The following is a 20,714-nucleotide window of genomic DNA, read 5'->3' as shown; positions in this document are numbered from 1 at the left end:
TGAGAAGAACTAACCAGCACAACTAGAAAAGCTGTTGAACAAAAAATGCAAAATCGGGGTCGGCACCTGTGGCTCAATGAGTAGGGCGCCGGCCCCATATAATGAGGGTGGCGACCTCAAACCTGGCCTCCGCCAAACTGCAACAAAAAAATAGCTGGGTGTTGTGGCGGGCACCTGCAGTCCCAGCTACTCAGGAGGCTGAGGCAAGAGAATCGCCTAAGCCCCAGAGCTGGAGGTTACTGTGAGCTGTGACGCCACACCACTCAACTGAGGGCAAGAAAGTGAGACTCTGTCTCCAAAAAAAAGAAGAAATGCAAAAATGGGAAAGATTGAGCTTATATTATCACTGTACGTGGTCAGTTTGCATACTTGGTAAATCCAAGAAAATGAAATTTTAAAACTTCTATAGATAATGGAGTTCAATGATGAAGATATAAAATTAATATATAGAAATCAATAAATTGTATATCTACAATGTTAGAAGATATAATAGAAAAATCTATTTAAAATAGCTATAACAAACAAAGTAACAGGGATAAATTTTGTAAAGTACAAGATCCATATTAAAAAAACTTTAAGATACTATAGAAAATAAGTAAGATTAAAAAGACATATCATGTTCTTTTTTTTTTTTTTATTGTTGGGGATTCATTGAGGGTACAGTAAGCCAGTTACACTGATTGCAATTGTTAGGTAAAGTCCCTCTTGCAATCATTTTTTTTTTTTTTTCCATATCATGTTCTTATGTTAGAGGACTCAGTATCAAAATGCTATCAATTCTCCTTTTGTTGGTTTATAAAATTAACACAATGCCAATAAAAACTCAAGTAGATTTGCTCTCTTTTGTCTTAGTTGTCTTAGAGAGGGAGGGGAGAGGGAACATACTGGGGAAGTTGAAGCTAAAATTCATACCCAGGAAGGCTGTAAAACAGAAGAGCGGTTAGGAAGAACTGCCTTTACCAGGTATGAAAATAGTCAGGAGTTCCTCCAGTGTGGCACCTGAATATATAGACCAATAGAACAGAACATCAAAACGAGAATATAAAGTCAGGAAATAGAACTAAATCTTCATGAGATTTAGTATATCATCAGGTTGGCATTGGAAACCATGTGGAAATCCAGTAACTGTTAAGGGGTTGCAAGCCAGCAGTTTATGGTCCTCTGTGTTAAAACCAAGATCCCTGGCCAGACGTGGTGGCTCACACCTATAGTCCCAGCACTGTGAGAGGCCGAGGCAAGTGGATTGCCTGAGCTAGGAGGTTTGAGACCAGTATGAGCAGAAGTGAGCCAGAGGTGAAACCCAATCTCTACCAACAACAACAAAAAAGCCAGGCATTGTGGCGGGCATCTGTAATCCTAGCTACTTGGGAGGCAAAGGGAAAGAGAATCGCTAAAGGAAGAACAGAAAAAAAATAATAAATAAGAAAAAAAAAACAAACTTCAAACGAAGAAGGAACAAGCCAGCTGAAATTGAAAGCAAAAATAAAAATAAAAATAAAAACCCAAGACCCCTAACTTAAATTCATGTTGTTAAAGTTACCCTAACAGTTGCAATCATGTTAAATTTAGAATATGTAGAAGTCAGTTTGGAGGGAAAATTCTCTTGGGAAAACCCTTTAGTTTTATGTTTCCTAGTAGGTATTGAGTAGGAGTGGTACAGCTTGGAGAAAGAACAGTGATTATATAGAAGAGAGGACTCATACGTTAATAAACGCTTCTGATTTGACATCAAAAGAAGTGTTTACAATGAAATTCATCTAATTTGCATCCAAAAAATATGAAACATACCCACTAGGTGCTTAGGATAGAAGCACCTTCCTAAAATGAGAATTGCTAATAAGGCAAAGGTTAAGTATACATAAATTAGAAAAGAGAACCTAGGAGACATCTATTCTGGTTATTTATTCTGGCTAATTGTTCTAGGATAATTATCCTAATTATCCAGTGCAGAACATTTCCCAAGTAGGACTCTACACTGTGTTTGTGGGATGAAGAAAGGTCTTTTGCTAATGATATCCACAGATATCTTTGATGTTCAAAGTAGTGATGTTGTGTAAAATATTGTTTAAATACGTTTTATATATATATATATATATCATATAAACAGTAAACATGATGCATAGGAAAACGCTGTTGGCTAAGGAATTTAGAAATTCCCCAAAATACTACATACCTCTTTATTCAACAGCAAAATCAAAGAATAAGTTATTATTTTTTGTTCTAGTCTTCACTTTTTCCCCCTGCAATTTTCAGGGGGTATTACCCGGTACTACCAAAGAGGTTCTTGCTGCTGAAGGGAGATCAGTTATGGGTGCCAAGATACTTCCTGTAAGTTGATGGGGAATTTCTTTTAACTGCCGTTGTCAGGGGTTATATTTGATGATATGTTCACTGAATCTGGGAAACATGCACAGAGGCCCCACTGTCTTAGCAGAAAGGATGTCAGTCTTAAGTTACTCAATCTCTTGTATAAAATTCACCTCTAAAGAAATATGTTAGACATGAATTTTGGCAACAACCAGTTGGCTTTAATGATACTGATAGAAACCAAAATTTACCTTTCTGTTCCCTGTTATTCTTTGAACTAGCCTCTTCTGTTTTAGGCCTTATTGATAGGAAATAGTTAAATCAAAGGAAGACTTTGAAGAAGAGAAAAGGGCCACAGGCTTGCTCCTGTAGCTGTAGACATGGAGGCTTACTTACCATGATGCTGGAGAGTACAGGTGTGGGGCAGCTTTTCCACCTGTTGAAGGCCAGCTGTGTGGCCTTGAGGAAGTTGGTTTCCTCTGTGCGTTTCACTTTCCTTGACTGTAAAGAGAAGCCATATGGCTCTGGTTTGCTCAGTTCAGCCCTGGTTTACAGCTGCTATTCTGTGTAATTATTAATTGCATTCCCATTCACTCTCAGAAGTGTTCTGGTTTTGATAATAAATTACATGGTTATCCTACCTCCCTTGGAGAGTTGTCGTGAGGTTGAAGTAAATTAGTGTCTGTGAACCCCCCCAGCACAGGGTGTGGGGCACATAGTGTGTGCTCAAATGATGAGGTCGGGTATTTAAACTAAACTGCCTTGGTTTTTCGAACTATACTCCTAAGAAAACGACTAAGTAGACCATTTCCGTTTTTATGAGAATTTGGCCACTCTCCGACTCATCCTGTCTTTTATTTCACCCACATAGAATTTCCTGCCTACGACAATGAATTTGAGAGGCAGCAACTAAAACATGTGATCATCACGGCTTTGCAGGTCATGTAGGTGTAGGACAACCACGGTCGCGCTGTTGCTCACTTGATAATAACCGTGGAACACGCCAGAGCATAGAGCTTTTTCACAAGTTGTTTTCCAAAGGAACTCACATGAAATAGGTATTGTAATAGCTATTACTATCATTTGAATGATCCAGAAACAGAGACTCAGAAGTACAGAATTACTTTCTCAAGATCGCATGGCTAGAAAGCACCAGGGAGGATACACATGTGGGCTTCTCAGAGTCCGTTTCTTTCCATCGCACCGTGTTGGTTAAATAAACAGCAGGGCAAGATGACCGAACTACCCAAGTTCCTTTCCATCATGCCTGCCTTTGTCATCTCCTATTCCATCTTTGCCTTGTCATTCACTCATTGTATTTTTCCGAAAAACATTTAAGTGCTGCTTGACCCCAGTGCACGGATGCAGTCTCAGGCCTAAGGTAGCTTGTAGTCTAGACACGATGACTCTAAATGCACTCGTGTGTTACTGGGTCTCTGTGCAAGTGATTTCACAAAAGAAACACAAAGGAGTCGATGGCGGCTCTGTGTGTCTCTGCTCTGCAGTTACAGCACCCTGTTCACTCTGTGCCATCGCTGGCGAGCATGAGACAATTGGGGTCTGCCTTTCCGAGGCTTTATATGTGCAAACCAGTGATGTGTTCCAGTTTTCTGTGCCGTACATACCCACAGCACTCTAATCAGGCTCTATTCGCATCTGCCCTCTCTTCTAGATCAGAAGAGAGCCCCCTCCCTTGTGGATGATGTCTGTGTTCCCAACTTAGAGCCCGGCACATGGAAAGACTTGGGTGCCAAAGACTGAGTTCAATGCTCCATGTGAATATATATTCAATACTTACTGTAACTGTGCAAGGTAGTTTATTTTTGGTTTGTTTTTTTAATTTATGAATTTTAATTCCACATGTAACAGAGTCTCACTCTGTTGCCCAGGCTAGAGTGCTGCTTAGCTCACAGCAAGTCCAAATTCCTGGGTTCAGGTAATCCTCTTGCTTCAGCCTCCTGAATAGCTGAGACTTCAGATGCCTCCCACAACAACCACCTAGTATTTTCTATTTTTTGGTAGAGATGGGGTCTTGCTCTTGCTCAGGCTGGTCTCAAACTCCTGAGCTCAAGCAATCCTCTATCTAGCCTTGGCTTCCTAGAGTGCTAGCCAGGATTACAGGTGTGAGCCGCCATGCCCGGCCATGCAAAGTAGCTTTGATAATGCCCATTTCATGGATGAGGAAACTATATCTTGGAGAGATTATGTCACTTGCTTAAGCTCACATAGCTTTTAAATACTGAAATAATTTTTCTCTCTCTTTCAAAACAGTTTTACTGAGATATAATTTATATAAAATAACGTATACATATTTAAAATATGCAATTTAATAAGTTTTTACGTATGTATACATGAGGCCATCACCACAATCAAATAGTGAACTCATCCATCATGCCCAAAAGTGAAACAAAGATTAAAACCCAGATTTATGACTTCAAAGCCCATGTTTTTCTTCCAATAATGAACATATAGGAAATAGATCCTTTTGTTGTAACCCTTTCCTCCTGATCACTTTCTTATTGGGAGGGTTTGAAGTGTTCACATAATACAGAGAATATCTGTGATAATCCCATAGTCCACCAATAAAAGAATCAATAAAAAAGATGGGGTATTGGAGTGGAATGTATGCCCCAGTGAAGTAAATGAATTATAGGCTCACACAACTATGTGGATCTATCTTAGGAAGGTAATAGTAAGTTTAAAATGCTACAAACATATGATACTATTTTTATATAAGTTAAAGCAAATCTAAACATTAGTTTAGACATATTTATGTAGATACCTGTGCATACCAAGAAGTAAAGTAATGATGACCATAAAATCCAAGCTAGTAGGTAGGGAGATAGGATTGGAAGGGCATAGAATAGATGCAGGTTATTAGTAATATTTTAGGTCATGGGTTGGATAGTGAGTTCTTGAATATTCATTATGTTATATAATTTGTTCTAAAAAGATGATTAAGGCTCAGTGCCCATAGCACAGTGGTTATGGTGCTGGCCACATACACCAAAGCTGGTGGGTTCGAACCCAGTCTGGGCCAGCTAAACAACAATGACAATTGCAACAACAACAACAAAATAGCCAGGTATTGTAGCAGGTGCCTGTAGTCCCAGCTGCTTGGGAAGCTGAGGCAAGAGAATCACTTAAGCCCAAGAGTTTGAGGTTGCTCTGAGCTGTGATGCTATGGCAGTCTACTGAGGGTGACATAGTGAGACTCTGTCTCAAAAAAAAATAAAATAAAATAATTAAAAAGATGATTAAAAATATGAAATTGCTTTGTCAGTTTAAATGTTTGTTTTCTAAATAATTGTTTTCATTCATTTGAGGATTTACTTACTATGAGATACTTAAAATCCAAAATGTCTTACAATTTTAATTTCATGTATGACAAAGTTTGGAGCTCTTGATAACAAGGCTAGGTTTGTTGTAGAGGGATTAATATAGCAGATAGGAAAGAATGAACAATTAAGGTTATTTAATAATGTGGATATAGAAATCACAGAGTTGCTGGACAGCCCAGGAACTGTGTTTCTGTGTGGATTCATTTCCATTCTTCCAACTTCCGACTTTTTCTGTTGTTTCGTCCAGGAAAAAAAAAAAAGGACTATAGAGAGAACATAATTCAGAATCTCTTGGGCTTAAGGATTCTGAAGGCAGAAAAAGCATATAGCCAAAGGGACTGCTAAGTTTTGGCACCTTGTAAAACTATTAAGGATCTTGAAATCCAAGAGGCAACACAGGGAGTTTTATTGAATTCCAGGAAGAAAAACACCAAAGGGTTAGGGGTCTTCCCCGCCAAGGTGAAATGTTATGTTGATGTCTTCTTAAATAGTGTTCCATGTAACTTCATCTGTTTTCTATCTATTTTCATGTAATAATTGCTAAGTGAACACTAAGTTTAGCTCAGATTATAATTCAGTTTTTCATTTTAAAAAAAAGCAAATTAAACAAAAAAGTTTAAGCCTTGTGTTTCACCATTTCTGTATCGCTTGGCTCTTCTGAGAAACAGACCCTATTTCATATAAGACCATATGAGAAGGAGATCACATTTCAGGCCCTACTGTCCATCTGGTGGGAGCCTGTCTCATTTCCAGACAGGACCTGGTAGTTTCCAAAATGTAAAGCCACAAAGCAACTGTGGGTGTTGTGGTGATCTCCTTTTCTAAATGAAGTAATTTGACACGAGGAATTACGGCATCTTATGTTTCCTTTGTGATCCTCCGTTTCTTCCAGGACCAGGATATGGGGCATTGATGAACACTATTGACCAATTAACAGATCTAAACACTGCTCTTAAATTCTGAAAACAAGGCAATCTTGTGGGTTTTTTGTTTTTCAAGACAGAATCTCACTCAGTCACTCTTGGTTGAGCACGATGCCATCATGACAGCTCACAGCAACCTCAGTCTTTTGGGCTCAAACAATCCTGTTGCCTCAGCCTCCCCAGTATCTGGGACTACAGGTGCCTGCCACGAGACTGGCTAGTTTTTCTGTTTGTAGTAGAGGTGGGGTCTCCTTGCTGAGGCTGGTCTCAAACTTGTGAGCTCAGGCAATCCACTCGCCTCGGCCTCCTAGAGTGCTAGGATTACTGGAGTGAGCCCCCAAACCCGGCCTCGCTCTATATTGAGGGATTCCATCCACAGGAAGCATGGCAATGCTACACAGGCCATTCTTTTCTCTCCACAGGGAGATTAAGTTGATGAAAATGCATGGCTAGTAAATGACAGTGCCAGGATGCCACTGTGATTTTCCTTTATCTACTAGTCCACACCGCTGGCTTTTTTAGATTTTTCAAAAGGTTTTCTTCTTATTTACAGTAGAAGAGGACATTTTATTTTTAGTCCAGAAAAATCTAATAATTTATTATAAACACTGCCAAATAACAAAGATCGTGGGGGTCAGATCTGGCTTCTAATCCCAGTTGCCCTATTGTGAACCTTCCAAAAGTAAAGTTACTTTAGCTTCTAAACCCAGTTGCTCACTTGTGAACCTCCCAAAAGTTAAAATTACTTCATTCCTCTGAGTCTCCATTTCCTTAGTTATTAAACTAGGCTAACACGATGAAGATTAAATGAGATAACAATTCCTATAAAACCTGCAACCCAAGGAAAGACATATGGGAATCAGTTACTAACTGGTGACCCTTTAAAGCTAAAATTCTGAAATAGTTTGGCATGTAATTGTGATTTAAAGCCTCCTGGAACGTAATATTCTTGTGGGAGAGACATGATACATAAAAAATAAATACCCCAGTTATGTATACTAAAAAGGAAAAAGAAAACAGAAAAGGGGGATTATGAACTGTTGGAGAGAAGTTGAAATTAATAGGGGCAGCAGGTAAGACCCAAACAAGAAGACTCTTAAGTAAACACCAAAAGAAAAAGAAGGTGCCACACGTGTGAATGCCTGAAAAGGAAGAGCGTTTCGGGTGGCACCATGGCAAGTGCAAAGGCCCTGCGGCCAGAAGCATGCGTGGAATGTAGGAAGTACAGCATGGCCGATGGTGTGCCTGGAATAGTAGGAAATGCTGTCAGAGAACAGTTGGTCAGTTAGCAGATCATGTAGGGTCTTGTAGATGGTAGTAAGAGCTTTGGAGGGTTTGAACAGAAGAACAGCATGATCTATCTGAGTTAGGTTTTAAAAGGATGCCCTTGGCTGCTGTGTTGAGAATAGGCTCTTGGAAATGGGAGTAGTCGTGGAGTGTGGTGAATAAGGCAGAGCACAGAGATCAGTTCAGAGGCTAATGTAATAATCTGGAGTGTTGCCTTATCCATCTTAATGGAGTAATTATGATGTGCTCTGCCAGGAAGAGGCTGGAGGCTTTTCCTGTGCTTCTTCTGTGTTTATAAACACTGGCAGCAACTGGAGTCGTATCACTGACAGGCGTCCATCCCAACCTTTTGTTTCTCTTCAGGAGAAGGTGGTACTATTGACCGGTCCCATTTGCATATAACTTTACCTGCGCCCTGCTTGTCTGGGGGATTTTCTTGCAAGGGAAGGGAGCACTTTATGAAGTGGATTCTCTTTCACTTGTCATACTGGAACATTCCTGGTGATCAGTCCATGGCAACCAAGCCTCCAGGGGATGCTGTTTCATTGGGAAAGTTATCACTGTCAAAGTTATCACTGTCCATCAGCTAAAAGAGGTTAGTGGGGCTGATGAGCACCACCGAGAGGCTTCTACATAGAGGATCAGAGCAGCTTCCAGCGCCCTTGGCGGATGTCCCATGGGAAAGGGAGCCCTTGTATAAGAGGTAGATAGCTGTTTTCCATCAACCTGAAAGTTTTACTTTTCTTTCTTTTAAACCTTTTTGGTTAGGATTTGTTTCTTATTGCCTTCAAGATTTATACTGTAATTCAAGGTTGCCCGAGAAAAGTTATATCTATGTATACTACATATAAGGAAATTGGAGTAATCTAATTTACTAGATTTACTTTGGGAGGCCAAGGTAGGAGGATTGCTTGAGGCTAGTAGTTCAAGACCAGTCTGGAAAATAGAGCAAGACCCTGTCTCTACAAAAAATTTAAAAAATAAGAAATTAGGGCTTGGTGCCTATACCTCAGCAGCTACATACACTGAGGCTGGCGGGTTCAAACCCAGCCCGGGCCAGCTAAACGACAATGACAAGCGCAACAATAACAACAAAAAATAGCCAGGAGTATTGGCTACAGTGGCGGGCTTCTGTAGTCCCAGCTACTTGGGAGGCTGAGGCAAGAGAATCACTTAAGCCCAAGAGTTTGAGGTTGGTTGCTATGAGCTGTGACACCACAGCACTCTACTGAGGGCGACATAGTGAAACTCAGTCTCAAAAAAAAAAGAAGAAGAAGAAGAAGAAGCCCACCAAGCTGGGCCTGTAGTCCCAGCTACTCAGGAAGTTGAAGTATCGAGCTCAGAAGTTCAAGTTACAATAAGCTATGATCAGACCTGTTCACTCCAGCCTGTGACCCATCTCTAAAAAAATAAAATAATAAAGTAAAAAAGTATCAACATGCTAATTAAATATTTTTTAAAAGATTCAAACTTAAGACATGTGGCTTTTACACAAACTTCTATGAAATTCATAAATTAAATTAATTTTAATTTTTTTTTCTTTTTTTTTTTTGGTTTTTGGCCGGGGCTGGGTTTGAACCCGCCACCTCCGGCATATGGGACCAGCGCCCTACCCCTTGAGCCACAGGCGCTGCCCAAATTAATTTTAATTTATTTGTGTATGTTTGTGTATGTGAACCTTAAGAAAATATGTATTGTAGGCTTGGCACCTATGGCTCAGCAGCTAGGGCACCAATCACATATACCAGAGCTGGCAGGTTTGAATCTAGCCCGGGCCTACCAAACAACAATGACAACTACAACAAAAATAGCTGGGCGTTGTGGTGGGCGCCTGTAGTCCAATCTACTTGGGAGGCTGAGGCAAGAGAATCTTTTAAGCCCAAGAGCTTGAGGTTGCTGTGAGCTGTGACACCATGGCACTCTACCAAGGGCGACATAGTGAGACTCTGTCTCAAAAAAAAAAAAAATTAAAAAAGGAAGAAAGAAAAGAAAATATGTATTATAAATCAAACTTAATAAGTGTTAACTGCAAAAAGGTTGAAAATAATTGATGTACATTAGTATGGCTTAGCTGCTGCTATTTCAGAAATTCCTTTGACTATCTTTCAAGGATCTGTAACCTTGAACTGTATCTGTGAACTGTAACCATTTAAACCAGTATCAGATTAAGTATGAATAGATATAGTACAATTTAGTATCATAAGTCACAAATACTCAGTTTATAAAAGGAGTGTATTTGTTAGTTTAATTACAATTGTTTTGTTTTGTTTTTTTGAGATTAAGTCTCACTCTGTTGCCCCGGCTAGCTTGCCATGGCATCAGTCTAGCTCATAGCAACCTCAAACTCTTGGGTTCAAGTGATCCTCCTGCCTCAGCCTCCCAAGTAGCTGGGACCACAGGCACTTGCCACAACATCTGGCTGATTCTTCTACTTTTCATTTTTAGTAGAGATGAGGTCTCACTCTTGCTTAGGCTGGTCTTGAACCCCTGAGCTTAAGCGATTGTCCCTCCCTGGCCTCTCAGAGTATTAGGATTACAGGTGTGAGCCACTGCACCTGGCATAATTACAAACATTATGTCACATTTTGCTTAGGTGGAAAGAAACTAAATAGTCATTTTATATATTAAGAACATAAAGTAAATATATTGAAATGAAGTTATTTTTTTATATTTTTATTTCCATAATGTCTTTATTATCATTACCCTCCATAGAAGGAAAACATGGCTACTTGTCAATTAACAATTTTGCTTTTTTAAAGTCATATTTATCTGAGCCCCACCTTTATGTCTGTGAGATTTAGCAGTTACAGACACTTCCACATTTAGCAGCTCTTTACGTCCTAAGACTGACTCTGTGGATGCAGGAGGTAGGCAATAAAAGCCCCGTGTTACAGCAAAGAAAACGCCAAGGTTTAGAAACAAACTCAGGTTGGGATTCTTAGTTTAGGGGCCTATTATTTGCATTGCTTTTTACATAGTCATCGTCTTTTTCAGATTTTTGGAGCTCTAGTATTTGTGAAATAAATACAGATATCTTGCAGCAAGATGAATTCAGTGGCATTAAACAGTGATGACTATGTTCTTGGGTTTGAGATTTCCGAGCAGTGCATTTCTGTATATTTGTTACCTGTGTCTTCCTAGAAACTTGCATCATATCCAGAAAGGCATCCATGCTTTATAAAGATAGATACACGTAAATCCTCACAAACATGCTGTTAAATGAAAGCAACACGTCACAAAAGAGAACAGTGTGATTCCCTTTAGAGAAAGTTCAAATACAAGCTAAACACAGCTGTGTGGTGTTAGGCGTCCAGATAGCAGTCACCCTCGTTTGGGGGTGTTTGGTGTGGGGATTGATCTGGGTGCCAGTTGTGCAGGTTTTCCTTTTGGGAAGGTTCACTGACTTTTTATTCTTCAGTAAAATTCTTTCTGAAAGACTTACTTTTCCTAAGTGGTAGTTTATATGCTCTAGGCTTGAAGAGCAGTTTTTATACCTTTACTATATATTATAAACTACCATTTCCCTGCAAAAGTCCATTGTCCTTTTTGGTGCATGGTCCTAAGCAGCCCTGCATCCGTTTTGACTTTGTGGAGCTTCCTGACCATAGAACCAGCTGCCATGGAGCCCTGGTGAAACCCATCATGAATGCTTGCCAACACAACCTTCTTGCTTCTCTTTTTTAAGGTGTTATGGGAAGAAAGGTATTAAAGAAGAGCTCTTCAGTCAGGGTGTTAATCTGTATCAAAACAGACCCTGGCAGAAAGGTTTTCGTGGAATTCTGCCAGGCTCAGAGCAGAGCTTTAGTCAGCGTCTCATAATTTAACGATTTCACACTGATTTTTTCCCCCTCTATAAATGGTTTCAGAAGAGCACAGATCGTTCAACAACAATAGCTCTATCATTTTTGAAATGTCTCTTGAATCGGAGCCTACAGGAAATAAGATTGAGTCTAGAAATTACTTTGAGCAGAACTAAATTTTAATAAAAACGGAAACTGATGGCCACAGCCGTGATGTTTCTCTAGGCTTCTAATGTTAGAATCTATCCATAAGCTTTGTGACCACAGTACATAGAGGAAAAAACAGAACTTGAAAGATCAGGTGGGTCAGCAAAACCTTTTGCTGTCCTCAGTTTCAGACTAAGGCCAGTGTGAGTCACGTATATTGTGGGTCACATCCCAGAGGATGAGCAAACCATTGCCTCTGTTCCTGAGTGGGCCCCATTTTTTTCCAGCTGCCTTTAAGTCAATCTAATTTTTTCAAAATAAGAAATGTATTTTTAAATGTTTCTGCCAGCTATTTATACGTTGTGGCTACTGCCTCTTTTTTCTCTGCAGTGTTCTCTCTCTTCATCAGAAGAAGAAAGATTTATTTTCATCAGGAGATCTAAAACGCCAACCTCAAATGACTTCTCTGACCTTAATACTCAGACAAACTGGACCAAGTCACTTCCACTGCCCACACCAGAAGAGAAGATACGACAGCATGCCCAGATGGTCCAGGCTGATGTGGTTCCTATTAACATAACTGGTACGCTTTGCTAGGCTGACGGGTTCCGAATTCAGAATGGACTTAGGAGAAGGACAAGCTTTTTGTTATATGTTCTTAGCGTTTCATTTATACATCAAAGGTAAATAGCTAAGGTATGGTTTATTGTTTAAGAAAGGGAATACTAAACTACGTATGTGTGTGCTTACAAAATATTGATTACTTGTTAGATAGAAAACTATATCACCAAAGATTGTTGTCAACTCACGGTTCCAACTGTTCATCTAAAGAGTGTTTTTTAAATTAAATCCCTTCTTAATAATCTTTTGGTTAAATAGAAACATCTTCTAAATGTTATCCTGGATAAGAAAAAATTATATATTTTCCATCTAGAGGGTTATTTTAAGTAACATGAATAGAAATAATATAATTATTTAGTGGTTTTTCTGAATGATAGATTTTCTTCTTTTTCAAGTGGAAAAGAGGGAAAAATTACTTCAAACTATCAAGTGAATTAATAATGACTATAGAAGTATTTTTTAGAAACTTAATAGGGTAACAAAGTTATATTTTGATTTTCATAATTTGTATTCCATAATCATCAAACAAAAATTAATTTTTTATGAATATAACATGCATAGAATATGTTACACTATTTGGAATATAAATATTAATAATGTACATAAAACTCAAAGATGAAATTAGAAGAGCTATTTAAAAAGATACCAAAATTTTCTGCTTAATTACCTCCATAACCCTCAACAAGCATGGGTCAATGATTTGGGGCAGGTATAAAGTGCAAAACAGATGCGGTAAGAGTTAATAGCTTCAACCATTCGACTGTGTGTTTGAAGGAAATAAATGGCTAATAGTGACCACTGATACTCAGTCCATAAAAAGCAGGGGCCATAGGGCCAGAACCTAAAAAAAAAAATCAAGTGGCCAAAAAGGATGAGTTTTCATAAACAACTAGGATGAAAACCCATAGTATTCTAGCCATGTTTCTAAGGCTACTGCTTTCTGCCATGGCATTGGTGAGTTTGTAAGGGGCTAATAACATTTTGATAGTTACTAAAGGTTTTTTAAACTTTATAAAAAGCTTAGAAATTGAGCGGCGCCTATGGCTCAAGGAGTAGGGCACCGGCCCCATATGCTGGAGGTGGTGGGTTCAAACCCAGCCCCAGCCAAAAAAAAGGCTTAGAAATTACATTTGGCACTCATTTTGGATTCCATAGAAATGCAATAAACAAATACATGAATGATTTTCATTCAATATACATTTTTCCACATTTATTTTACTTAAACCTTAAAAGAATAAACAGGGCATTTTAATCCTTTTTTTTTTTTTCCCAAATAGTATTGTTGATCTTTCTGAATGTGTTTCTTATTTACCTACCTCACATTAAAAAAAAAAAAAAAATGTTTTGTTTTTTTTTTCATTTGAAAATATGAAGGGAGTACAAATGTTTTTGTTTTGTGGCTACTTTATACAGGACATAAGTCAGGGCTTTTAGCATGCTCATCACCAGAGTAGTGTTCACTGTACCTGATAGGTGAGTCTTTACCCCTCGTCACTTTTTTAAAGATTATTTTTAAAAGTAGCTACGTTTTAAGATAAAATAGAGTGTTTGTTGTTTGATGAAATACATGGATGCTTATTTTCTGTAAGAAAATGAATAATTTATTGATTAAATTCAGGAGAAATGTAATTACCTTGCATATGATTAAATGCCCATGAAATAATATTACGAGATAAGAAGATTGTGCTATGCAGTATGATGCTCCTTAATGGAATTAGGATGAAATGCATTCTCTTGAGATGAAGTGATTTAAAATAGAGTCACAGGAATTTCAGGAATAAAGAATTATTTGCAATGAATTACATCATCACAGCAGAAGACAGTGTTGTATCTTTTGAGCTTTAATTCTCCTGTTTAATGACTAAATAGATAAGAATTACGTAGAGCTGAAAAGGAGACCTTTAAAATGCCACACAGGAAAGGTGAATGACAATAAAGAAAGAGCAGTCTGAGTTATGTCAAAATGCAATTTACTTTTAATAATTGAGTAACATTTTGTAGAAATGTCAGAATTATATATAACATCTAATTACATATTTATTGATCCACTATCTAGATATGTGTGTTCACATACACATGTATCTATTTCTTTTTTTTTTGGCTGGGGCTAGGTTTGAACCCACCACCTCCAGCATATGGGACCAGCGCCCTACTCCTTAAGCCACAGGCACCGCCCCATACATGTATCTATTTCTTAAATGATTAGTTTTTCTAATCTGGTGTAAAAAGAGCAATATATATATATATTTTTTTTTTTGAGACAAAGTCTCACTCTATTGCTCTGGGTAGAGTTCTATGGCATCAGAGTAGCTCACAGCAACCTCATACCTCCTGGGTTCGAGCCATCCTCTTGCCTCAGCCTTCCAAGTAGCTGGAACCACAACACACGGCTGATTTTTCTATTTTTAGTAGAGACAGGGTCTTGCTCTTACTCAGGCTGGTCTGGAACTTGTGAGCTCAGGCAACCCACCTGCCTTGGCCTCCCAGAGTGCTAGGATTACAGGCATGAACCACCTTATCTGGCCAAGAAGCAATAAATTTAAAATTTCTACTTTGGGTGGTTGAATCAACATAGGTTATACTACTTCCTGCTCTGTGAATTATGAATTTCTAAAGTCCTAGAAGATTTTTATTAAATGTATCATAAAAATGTATCTTCCTGTAGGGAATTGTCAAATGCTCATTAATTAGGGTGAATATTGAACCTCCGGTTTGATTTTTGGTAAGGCTTAGCAGGAAAAACATGCCAATAAGTAAGTATGTTATTTCAAATCCAGAGTGTAGCCCACCAGACAGAGGTAGAACGTTAGCCCAATAAGCTGCTGGCTGGAAAATTGACCCTGTGGGCATTTGGCATGTTCTAAGAGGTGAGGAGGAAAAAAAAAATTTTAACTGTTCGTGTGTTCCATAATCTGCCACATGAGATAACACCTCTTCCTCCTGATGATAAATAGAGGGGGTAAACATACTTAAACAATTTTATACTGATGTTGAGTTACCTAAGTTTATTTCTTTTCTTTTTTTTTGAGACAGAGCCTCAAGCTGTTGCCCTGGGTAGAGTGCCGTGGCATCAGAGCTCACAGCAACCTCCAACTCCTGGGCTCAAGCGATTCTCCTGCCTCCGTCTCCCAAGTAGCTGGGACTACAGGCACCTGCCAAAATTTACCCAGCTATTTTTTGGTTGCAGTTGTCATTGTTATTTGGCAGGCCCGGGCTGGATTCGAACCCACCAGCTCAGGTGTATGTGGCTGGCACCTTAGCTACTTGAGCCACAGGCGCTGAGCCCCTAAGTTTATTTCTAAGTAGTAACCAAGACTAATGCAATTTTTCAGTGAAAGGGAGGGATTAAATTCAACAAATAATTACTGAATAACGACTTTGTACCAGGCATTAACTGAGCATTATAGGGTATGCTAAAGTACATGAATCATAGTCCCTACCCTCAAAAAATGTAAACGCAGTGGAGGAGACAGTCTTTTTAGGTCACAGTACAAGATGAAGCATATGGTGCTTTTAATAGGGTGTGTCTCAGATGTTCACCCTTATCAAATGGCTTTTTCTTCATTTTCTTGGAGCTTGGGAGGTTTTATCTTTTCTTTTTGCCTAGGAAGCAAAACTGGATGCAGCTTTCTATTAATTTCTATTATTTTATCTACTTCTTTTCTTTTTTTTTCCTATCAATGTTTTATCTACTTCTTTTTTTTTTTTTTTTCTATTAATGTTTTATCTACTTCTTTTTTTTTTTCTTGCAAATGTTGCCCAGGCTGGTCTTGAGCTCCTGGGCTGAAGTGATCCTCTCATCTCAGCCTCCCAAGTAGCTGGGATTATAAGCACATGCTGTTTTTTCCCATTCTTAATGTCTTGCTACAAGAACATTTTTTCCTCGGCTGCAGGGAACTAGTAAACCACTGAAGTTGATTGCCCCTTACAAGCATCATTTATGCGATCGCACAGTGACCCATTTTTTATAGCAACGGTACCTTCCGGTATTTCAGGGTCTTCTCTCAATCATTTCTATATCTCTTTACTAGCAACAGAGTTACAAGCGTTTGTTAAGTTTGCAAGCATTTATTTAAGTTGGTTGCTTGGTGGATAAAATGTGTTTTGATCATTCACATCTTTTATGCTCTGTTTTGGTTAAAGTTCATAATTTATTCTTATCAAAATAGAAGTTGCATTGCCCACTGCATACCCACTTTGAATCAGTGTCAATGTTGCTGAAAAGAGTGGATGTTTTTATACTCTTCTTATGCGTAAAATCATAGAAGTTTGTAATATTGCTGTGTGTATACATTTTTTAAAATCACTTTTTGAGGAAAATAACCATTCAAAAAGGCCAGTGCTATAACACTTTCTTTCGCGAAACTGGCAAGTAATTTAAAATAGGTCAGTCAGTAACCGATACTGTTACAGACTTTATTATTTTCTCATTTCTCATGGTGTATTAATCACACTAAGTTTACAGCCTAGAAGGAAAAAATGCCCTGTGGATGTGGCATTCCAGGTTCGATTGGAACAGCACTTGAGTATGTCTGAATTAAAATGAAGTTTAAGAACGAATTATGAAACTGAGAGAAGAGGTTCAGCTTTAACAACAGCAGTGCTCCTGGGTGTCATCATGGCGAAAGTACTTTATCATTATAAGGCATTTCATTTTCATTATAGTTGTCAAGATTCTTTGATTGAAGCAGAAGTTCTCCATTCAACTTGCTTAAGCTACTTGTTTCATCACACAAGACAAGACATTAATATGTTTGTCTCTGGGGATGAACAAATAAATAAAATACAGTAGAACCTCCACAGTTGTTCACCTCCCTACGTCAACCACCTCCTTAAGTTGACCATTTTCATAGACTGGACATGTACCACACGAACTCAGTGGAAGTCCCTCATGTTGACTAATTTGTTACAGTCCCTTGGGAAGTCAACTCACAGAGGTTCTGCTGTATATGCATTGCCGTCTCCACATACATGCTGATGTGAGTGGTTTTGGGGACCAGAGGATATAAGTGAAACACTTCCGAAATGATCCATTTTTTAAAATAACACAATCACCTTTCATTGCAAATTCACATGGGTTGCTCCAGCTCGTTTGAAAATAAGATGAAGGTGCTTGCTTTGGAAGGACACACAAATTGGAAAACAGCCTTATGATGATAATGTGCTCTCCTTCCCTTTTCGCCCTTCAGCGTTCCTCATCATATGACTAGCTAACATCATTATTAATACCTTCTTATCATTTTACAACAAGCTTCTGGAAGAAAGTGCATGGTGTCAGCTTGCTTGAAAATAACATTGCTTTGCTTCTACTACTCTACATCAGGGGAGAATTTTGATCGCCAGGCCAGCCTTCGGCGGTCTCTAATTTACACAGACACTCTGGTAAGACGACCGAAGAAAGTCAAAAGGAGAAAGACTATTACAGGAGTCCCTGACAACATACAGAAGGAGCTAGGTATGGCTCATCAGAACTGTGTTCTCCTGCCCCTTAGTGCTCCTCCGCATGACTCCACTAACCTCATCGGTGGTGCTTATAAAATCGATACATACTGACAGCCGTTTGGTACCCCAGAGGGCCAGCTTCCTTCCTGAATGAGGCCGTAGGTACAAATCTTAATATCCCAGGCAGACACGGTTTTCTGGATGTTGGGGAGAAGGTAAAGGGAGAAGAGCTTCTATGAGAATTATTAACTGTGTTGATAGAAATTGATAGTTACATCATCATCTCTGTGTACCTCCAACACTGGTATTCCCGCAATGAAATTTACTTTTCACGTAGATCTTAAGTTTTCTTAAACTGAAAACTCGTTCTAGGGCTTCAAATTATGAGTGTAGATTTCACCATTTACCTGACAATACTGGTGGTATTTTGTCATCAGAAACAGCAGTCTGGGATTGTCAGTATGGTGGAAAATAGTTATTTATAGTGCATAATGCCTTCATTACTTTCAAGGAAACAAGTTCACAGTTTCTTTATTCAGTATTTTTTAACCTGGGACAAAAGCCAGAAACAGAAAAAAATATTTTTGGTTGAAGGAAGGGGTTTATTTGGTTCATTATTCACCTATCCGTTTTCTTTCTGCTTATCTTTATATGTGTTGGGTAATCCTTTCATTCTCCTCTGTCTATATTAACTTCCTTTCCGTGTATTTTTATGGGGCCCAGCAGAACTATCTGCAGAGCAGCAAAGTACAGCTCCTGGGTCAGGGGTAGTGCTGGTGTCAGTTTGCTCAGGGTTGAACCCCAACCCTGGCACTCACTCTGAGTGTCCTCGGTGACTTCACATCTCTGAGTCTATTTCCTTACTTAACAAATGGGGGTTGGTGATACAACCTACTTCATAGGGTTGTTTGAAGACTAAACGAATTTATACATGTGACGCACTTAGCCCCTGACACTACTATAATCATAATTGCTCCTTGTCACTGTCACAGGGAACGTCATACTACCTATCTTGAAATCTGCCTCTTCGTTTGTGGCCAACCTATGGACTTATTCCCTAATACAGTAGAACCTCCGTAGTTGACCACCTTCCTACCTACGCTGACAGCCTCATTCAGTTGACCTGATTTTCATGGACTGGACATGCAGCACATGTACATATCAGCCCAGCAGGCCTACTTCCTTATGTTGACCACCTCCGTATGTTAACCAGTTTGTTACAGTCCCTCGATGGGTCAACTTACAGAGGTTCTACTGTAGTTACTTTCACCCGACGTTTCTATTTACTTTTATCAACTATCAAAGTTTACACTCTAGAAACCGAGAGTCATTATTCTGAAGTAAAATGAGTTTAACTTAGCAATAGGAATCACGCTGCCTTGAGGTCGCATTTCAGCTCTGAGTACTGGGTGCTGCAGACATTGTGCTCATGTTTCTTTTTGCCCCAGCAGCCGTGCCTGAGCGCCCTGTGTTGGGGAGGGTAGACTCCTCCTCTTGACCTGGCATTGCCTCTCTTACTGCCATCCGGTACTACAGCGTGTGTGTTCTGCCTTCCAGACGGCAGCAGCCGTTGGACAAGAGGACGATGCTTTGCCTGTGCTCTGGGTGGCTCCAGTGACCCAGATGGCACATGGTACTTGTCTTACTGCGTAAGGGAAGGGTTCATTAGGAGCAAGGGCAAGACTGCAGGTGCCCCCTGGGGGTTCTGAAGTTGGCTCATGGCCCACACGCTGCTGCTTTCAGTGGGCCGGTTCTGCCGGAGCCCCCCGAGGCCTCCAGGCACTGGCCCGAAACCTTTGCCTTACTGACCTGTTCTGCTCTCTCCCTCTCCTCTCGGCTTCCTGTGTCTTATTCTTTCAGACTTTTTCTTTTTTAATGCTTGAAGTAACGGCTAACTACTTTAAGAAGCTACTTTGTGCTGGTATGTTCCATAGATACTTAGTAGGCTGATTGCTTCAAGCACTTCAGTTACATTTATACTTTGGTCTCTTAGGAGATGTGCCATAAGGCAATGACTTTCTGGGCAGGCGGTTAGGTCCCTTGTAAGAGCATTGATGTCTTGAAGTAAGCTACATTTTAAGCAGCTTCCCAACCAAAATAGTTGACCACCTTCAAGAGGTTTTGGATGACTGTGAAGACACACTAATTGTCTACATACATATGTAGTATGAACCCCACAGTGAGGGAGGTATACATTTTTATCATTTTGTTTATGTAACAACCAGATAACTCAGCTACTTCTTTGATCTTACTGGAATGATCTGGCTGGCTAGGTAATTCATGTCTTCCTTAAACTGAATATTTTCTGTTTAGTTTTTTTGTTGTTTGTTTTTTAAACTGAATAATTTTGAAATCAATAATAAGAGTACATGAAACTACACTAATGCTGGAGGAAGGAAAACTGTTTTCCCCACATGGTCTATGTCACGACTGTTGCCAGACATGAAACCATCAGTGACGTCCGTGACATTACCTGGATCACAGCTGGAGGTCAGCTGAGGCAACTGTATCTAGACCAGATCAGAGCTAGTTTAGAGAGAAAAAGAAAGTTAGATAAGGACTCCAGTTCTCTAGGTAGGCTAGTTGGAGGATTGGTGGCTTGATTGAGGGGATAACATTTGAACAGAGTTTTATTTAGCAAAAAATTAGATCATATATTTATTTGTTCTATTCTTACAAGATTTTTGGATGATCTTGTCTTTTCTCCCAATATTTTGCATTTAAAAGGATGTCATTTTGGAAGTCTTATACTACCTAACTAATAATTATCAAAAATGGATACTTCTTATGTTCCTTAAAATTAGTCCTCTTGTAGATATAAAATATGAGGAGAAAGTATGGCAAAG

At 39.2% G+C, this 20,714-nt stretch overlaps 1 protein-coding gene across 11 annotated transcripts in view; it reads left to right on the top strand.

The window, feature by feature from the left end:
* Positions 1-20,714, top strand: part of NHSL1 (NHS like 1) — a 260,231-nt gene that overhangs the window by 222,271 nt on the left and 17,246 nt on the right. For 5 of the 11 annotated variants that reach the window (XM_053590637.1, XM_053590644.1, XM_053590640.1 and 2 more), the window contains exons 4-6: positions 2,254-2,328; positions 12,196-12,388; positions 17,750-17,881. In XM_053590637.1, the coding sequence (XP_053446612.1) occupies positions 2,254-2,328; positions 12,196-12,388; positions 17,750-17,881 (400 nt within the window). The remainder of the gene's footprint in view (positions 1-2,253; positions 2,329-12,195; positions 12,389-17,749; positions 17,882-20,714) is intronic. The other 6 variants (XM_053590639.1, XM_053590646.1, XM_053590647.1 and 3 more) reach the window with 3 other exon arrangements.

Source organism: Nycticebus coucang, chromosome 5, assembly GCF_027406575.1.
Source record: "Nycticebus coucang isolate mNycCou1 chromosome 5, mNycCou1.pri, whole genome shotgun sequence".
Classification (NCBI taxonomy): Eukaryota; Metazoa; Chordata; class Mammalia; order Primates; family Lorisidae; genus Nycticebus; species Nycticebus coucang.
The sequence above is the reverse complement of the archived record's forward strand: the minus strand, read 5'-3'. Positions and strand labels throughout refer to the sequence as shown.